Genomic DNA, 6,496 nt, shown 5'->3' with positions numbered 1-6,496 from the left:
CTACGCGAACATGTGTCACGTTTGCAAACGGTTTGGCGACGGCGTCCGATTGAAGAGATGCGATGGCTGCTGGATGATCGCCTATTGTGGTCCTGAACATCAGAAGCAGCACTGGAAGCAGCACAAACCTTTGTGCAAAGCCATACGGAACGTGCTGCGAAACTACAGCATGGATTATCGCAATCAAACTACGGAGGAATGGGCCGACAAGAAGCTGACCTTCATGCAGCTAGTGTCGTCCAGGCTAGGACGTGACCTGAACATGAGTGAGATGGATATGTTCCTTTTTCCAAACGAGTGCCTAATTTGCCACGAATGGAAGTCGTTGAAGAGTTGTAAGAAGTGTGCTGCCAGCTTTTGTCAAATTCACAAAAACCACATTGACCACTGGGACATCTGCGCTCCTCTGGAACTATGTCTTCGTATAAAATTATTTTTTTCTATAGAAGAAGGATACTGCAAATTTCCGAATAGTGTCTTGCACAGTCCCTCCACGACTATTGCAGTTCACAACATGAGAGACTTTATAAAGGCTTTTGTGTATATTCAGGCTGACTCGGAGATGGAGTACAATATCTGGGCAGCCTATTCCTCAGAATATCTGACGCGTCCCTTGACGCTGTTTTATGCTGTGGGATTGTTAAACTATGTTCTAAAAGGCACATTTCTAATCATTCATATTGTAGGTGCAAATTACCTCGAAGAAACCACCTTATGGACGTGGGAAATTTTCCTGCAGTTAATGGAGCCCGTGACATCAATAATGATTGTAATGATAGGGCCGGAATTAAAAGATAAATTGGATCCGTCACGCACTGATGATAACTTTTTTTTGGGGAACAAAAGTTTGTTTGTTGAGTACCACGATGTGTCATACGAGGACTATGTGGACAGTTCGACATTCACAAAACCGGACTTGATTGTAGGATTTCACTTAAGTATTGAGGAACATAATAATAAAGAAATATGGGCGCCATCCATACGTGCGTTAGCGAAACAGAATTGTCCGTTTATCTTAACGTTTTCTAAGCAACGGGAACTTGAGAAGGGGATGAACAAAATGAACACAATCCTGGGTAAGGAGTTAGATTATTACTGTAGCGGAAAGAACCCATTCGCCAGTTGCAAACCGCATAGAGACTTTGGGTCAGAGCGCGTGTGTTATCATAATCAGTATATGATTATCTACCAAAGTCTTTGTTAAGTCGTAACTGATACGCGTAATTTAAACTACCCATACGAACTGAAGGCTGTGTTTTTTGCCGAAAAAAACGTTGCGTGTGCGAAATGAAAGAATACGAGTTAAATGGAATTTTACGTTTAAGAAATGCAACGAAAGGGACGCAGAGATAACTGTATGAACTACAACTGCGAATCGCGACGCGTTATTACGAAATAAACTGCAAAAAACTGAAATCCGACACTCCGGAGTGTCTGATTATATTTATAATCCAAGAAGCCATTATTTACTTGTTGAGTCGATTATCTTATATCAGTCGGGCATAAATGGAATATAAATATAACAGTAGTGGATGCGGTAACGTAAAATATTATTACAATGGCTTTTAGTTCTGTTTGTAATGAAGACAAAACTTTTCGATAATTTTTATAATAATATTTATATCTTTGTAATAAATTTGTAGCAAGCATTTATGATGGTAATTGTTTCTGTTTCGATATTTTTTGATATCACATGTGTGAAAAGCTTCCTGTGACAGTCGATGATCGCAATAATGGCAGAGATTGAGTGTGTGGTCCTGGCTTCCTACCCTTTTGTACGTGAGTATCGTTTCGAGGAGCATGTATTTTTTAACGAGATTATTAATGTTACTAATAACATCTATCAACATACACTTATATTGTGCTGAGATTAACAAAATTTAAAATTTTTTCTCTAAAGAATGCATTTTGACAATCTGCTACTGTCTAAAATTCTAATGATTTTCTTATTTTCCAAGAATTTTCTCACAAGTCTCAAAAATCGATTAAGAGAATTCGACCAGACCCAGGCAGCACGCATAATTTAAAAGACATCATAGGCCGGTATTCATAGTCGAATCTTATATTTAAGACCATCTTAGGTACGATCTTAAGATTTTATGAACCAATCACAGAGCCGTATTAGCATCTTAAGATATTACTTATAAGACAGTCTCTAATAAGATCCGACTATGAATACGGACCTTTCAGACATACCTGCTGTCTAGATGAAATTGTACTATTAGAAATTTCAAGAATTTTTCAATATATTCCAAGAATCGTGATTTTTCATACCATAGGATTGAAATTCTGAAAGTAGAATATTATAAGAAATATTAGAATATAATTATGAACAAGATGGCATATATTTTGATTTGGAAATCGGCACTTTATTGATTCTTTCTTTCATTTACATTATGAGAGTGACTATAATTACATACATGATTTTAAAATACAATGTTACATCAAAAGTAGTATTAATTACAAACAAGCAGTGAGAATTTAAGTGTTAATGTTAGAAATCATAAGTTGATTGCGCTGTGCGTTTATCTGATCACCGAATCAGAAGCGTTAAAATTTGCTTAAACGCAGGCATGTGAATGCCATAGAATAATAATCGAATCTATATAACGTTCGTTTATAACATGGATTTTCTGCCGATTTCAATTCGAGAAGTTTCGTTAACTTTCTCTTTATTGCAAAGTCAAGCAACAATCGTTTTTATACGTGAAAAAAAATCCATGTTTGTAAACTTTGTTTGTTAAACACTAGCAACGATCTTTCAACGCAAAACTCGCCGTAAACCTGCGCGATGCGATGACGTAGATCGCCTCCCGCCAATCACACAAGCGAAATTCGCGTTTCTCACTTCGCAGGGGCGAATCGAATTTGCGTACGTCTCCTGGCTTCCAAAACTGTTTTAAATGCTTTAACTTAATTGGAGATCGGCGAAGAAAGGGCGTTTTTCCGATCTTATAAAAGGATAGTCGCGACAAACAGGAGCTCTTGTTTTCGTTGTTCACTCGCTCAGTGTACTTGTACTACCGCTCGTACATACATACAACCGCTGTTCGCTTAGAAATTCGCACTCGCTCGATCGCTTGATAGATTTAGCCGCTTTTGCCGTGCTAACTTCTGTGCGCGCTACCGCTCACGGCATTTTTCTTAAAAGGAACACTTTGTAATTACTTTTATATATATATATAATTGTCTTTATTTACATTATAAACTTTGTTCTGTAATTTTTTTGAGTTTTTAATTTAAGTGCGTGTGCTTGTCCATCTCTTCGTGCTGTCTCTAACTCGCGGATTCTCGAACAAAAATAATTATAGGAACAAGATGACATATTTTAATTTAGAAATCGGCACTTTATTGATTCTTTCTTTTATTTACATTATGAGAATGACTATAATTACATACATAATTTCAAAATGCAATGTTACATCAAAAGTAGTATTAATTACAAATAAGCAGTAAGAATTTAAGTGTTAATTATTACAATTAATCTCATTGCAATGTTTACAGGTAACAGCTGTACTAATTACAAAAGCAACGTCAACAAATTTTATTTCGTGATGCGATGTAAATGACAGTACTGAAAACCTAAAGCATAACGTGAACAATAGATTTCAATATCCTTGGAAATTTTCGAGACGGACCATTGGAAGGAAGGTCGAAAGCCTGGGAAGTCAATATAGTCGTGCTCCCCACGTGTTACCTGCGAAATTGTGCGAAATCACAACATTCGATCCAAACACTGTGGGTATTTGCCTCTTACACCGAAGGAGACTTTTGATATAACACGAGATTGGACTGTGTGAGCAGAAGTCATGGAATCAGAAGCGAGAAATCAAATTAATAACAACTATGACAAGTTCTTCTACGCGACCATGTGTCACGTTTGCAAACGGTTTGGCGACGGCGTCTCTTTGAAGCGATGCAGTAACTGCAAGATGATCTCCTATTGCAGTAAGAAACATCAGAAGCAACACTGGCAGCAGCACAAACCTTTGTGCAAAGCCATACAGAACGTGCGACAAGGCCGGCAAGGCTACGACATGAATGTTCGCGGAGAAACGCCGGAGGAATGGACCGACATAAAGCAGATGTTCATGCTGCTGGTGTCGCGCGTGCTGAAACGTCGTCTGACGATGTGTGAGATGCAAATGTTCAAATTTCCAAGGGAGTGCCTGATTTGCCACGAACGGGACGCTCAATCGTTGAAGGTTTGTCAGAAGTGTGCTGCCTGCTTTTGTATAAAACATAAAGACGACATTATGCACAGAAACATCTGTGATTCCCTCGAACTATGTTTTCGTTCAGATTTATTAATTATAAAAGAAAATCGCACTAATTCTTTGGTGCCGGACATGATTTCTTACGCGAAACACGTTCTCGACACAACTTCCCTCGACATTGAATTTCTGGATATGTACGACTTTATAAACATTTATGGAGTTATTCGGGATGACTCGGACGGTGTCTTGGCAGCCGACCACTCACAGTATCTGACACGTCCCTTGACGCTGTTTTTTGCTATGCGATTATTAAACTATGTCCCAAAAAGCAAGAAAGATTTAGTCATTCATGTTGTTGGTGCCAGTTTCGCCGAGGAATTCACCTTGATCGGATGGGAAGTTTTGCCTTGTTTATTATCAGTAACGATGATGTCAGTAACGATGATGTCAGTAACGATTGTAATGATAGGGCCGGAATTAGAATATAAATACAGCCCAGAAGTTTGTGATCCCTGTACATCGCCGGATAACAAAATAAGTTTGATTTTTAAGTACCACGATGCGTTATACGATAACTATGTACACAGCTCGTCATTCGTAAAACCGGACTTTATTGTAGGATTTAACCTGGGTATTCACGAGCATAAAGACACGTGGACGCGGTCCATTAAGCTGATAGCGAAGCAAAATTGTCCGTTCGTCTTAACGTCTGAAACGCTTCAGGACTTCGAGAAGGAGACCGACAGAATAAATACAATTCTAGATAGACAGGTAGTTTATATCTATACAGAAAAGAATCCATTCGTTAGTCTAAGACCGCATAGAATCCTCGGGCCGGAGCGCGTATATTATGAGAATCAATATGTCGCTATCTGCCGGAATCTTTGTCCGTAATTGTTATTATGCGTAATTTAAGCGACCGATACAAAAACTAACGGCTGTGTTTGAAGGAAACGTAGCGCGCGCAAAATGACACACACGAATTAACTGAACTTAACGTTTTTATTAAATGTAACGAAAAAAGGAACGCAAAGAAAATTTTATGTACTACATCTGCGAATCGCGACGTGTCTTCACGAAACAAACTCCAAAAGACTGATAGCCGACACTCCGGAATGTCCGCTTATATTTATAATAATCCAGGGGCCGTATTCTGTTCCGCTAAAATCCGCTTACCGACAATTGTCGGTGTCGTTGCGCAGCTTTTACACGATATGAAAAACCTGCGCAACGACACTTATCGAACCGACAGTTGTCGGTGGGCAGGAACGGAATACGGGCCCAGAAATCCTAAATGGCTATTTTCTAATTAGAATCGATTATTGTCTTACATCAGTCGAGCATAATGGATTATACGATTATAGATATAACAGGATAAGTGGATGCGGTAATGTAAATTGTAAAATATTAATATGACTGGTATGACTGCACTGCAAATCTCAAGTGTGTTATTAACTGAAGCTCTTACACATTTCTCGCTGTTTTAAATTACGTCATCTAACACACACGGTTGAATGTATTAAATTAACTTTTAATTTCAGTTAATTACAATTAACTTTTAATTTAATTCTACCTTTTTTTTAACACGCAACAAAATAAAACGAGCTCTAGTAAAACGTGTCATTTTTAGACGTTTGTGCGTGTAGAGATAGCACACTTGGATTTACAATATGTTCAATTTCAATTCTGTTCGTAATGAAGACAAGACTTTTTATTAATTGTTTTGTAATAAAATTTATATCTTTGTAATAAAGTCAAGCATTTACGAAATGGCAATTATTTATTTCTTCTTTATCGATATTCCTAACATTTCTCACATCACACAGCTGTCTACGACTGCGACAGTCGACGACCAAAACAATAACAGAGATCAGGTGGCCGTGACATTCTAGCTCTAGCTTCTAGCAGTACAGTTTCCCGTCGTTCTTCTTTACGTGAGTATCGTTTTGAGTATTCCAACGAGGTTAAGAATTTTCCAAGATTTCCTAAAATCTCAAGTTTAAAATTTAAAAAAGTCAGAATTTATAAAAAATGTTGGAATATAATTAAAAACAAAATGAAATTTAAATTTGGAAATTGGAATTTTATTATTTCTTTCATTAACATTATAAGAATGACTAGTCAGAGTCTCATAATAATTGTACATACACAATTTTAAAATGTGATGTTATATCATAACCCAGGTAGCAGAATAACGTCTAAAGACGTCTTAATGACGTCTAATTGGCGTCTAGAGACGTCATTAAGACGTTATTATAAGACGTCACTCTGCTACCTAA

General features: G+C 37.5%; 2 protein-coding genes across 4 annotated transcripts; both read left to right on the top strand.

Moving 5' to 3' along the window:
* Positions 1-10: 10 nt before the first annotated feature.
* On the top strand, positions 11-1,204 carry LOC112461294. The gene has a single exon (XM_025026492.1). The coding sequence runs from the start codon at positions 11-13 to the stop codon at positions 1,202-1,204; it is 1,194 nt and encodes a 397-aa protein (XP_024882260.1).
* Positions 1,205-2,903: 1,699 nt separating this feature from the next.
* On the top strand, positions 2,904-6,114 carry LOC112461301. Of its 3 annotated transcripts, none has more exons than XM_025026509.1 (3): positions 2,904-3,160; positions 3,505-4,205; positions 4,837-6,114. In XM_025026509.1, exons 2-3 carry the CDS (start codon positions 3,810-3,812, stop codon positions 4,891-4,893), a joined length of 453 nt encoding a protein of 150 aa, XP_024882277.1. In that variant the 5' UTR covers positions 2,904-3,160; positions 3,505-3,809; the 3' UTR covers positions 4,894-6,114. The 3 variants fall into 3 exon arrangements, with proteins under 3 accessions (XP_024882277.1, XP_024882283.1, XP_024882269.1); XM_025026515.1 differs by having other exon boundaries at positions 2,905-3,160; positions 4,303-6,109; XM_025026501.1 differs by having other exon boundaries at positions 2,911-3,160; positions 3,505-6,106.
* Positions 6,115-6,496: the final 382 nt, after the last annotated feature.

This window comes from Temnothorax curvispinosus, unplaced genomic scaffold (genome assembly GCF_003070985.1).
Source record: "Temnothorax curvispinosus isolate PA1 unplaced genomic scaffold, ASM307098v1 QBEX01001203.1, whole genome shotgun sequence".
NCBI lineage: Eukaryota > Metazoa > Arthropoda > Insecta > Hymenoptera > Formicidae > Temnothorax > Temnothorax curvispinosus.
This window is presented reverse-complemented; position numbering and strand designations above follow the sequence as displayed.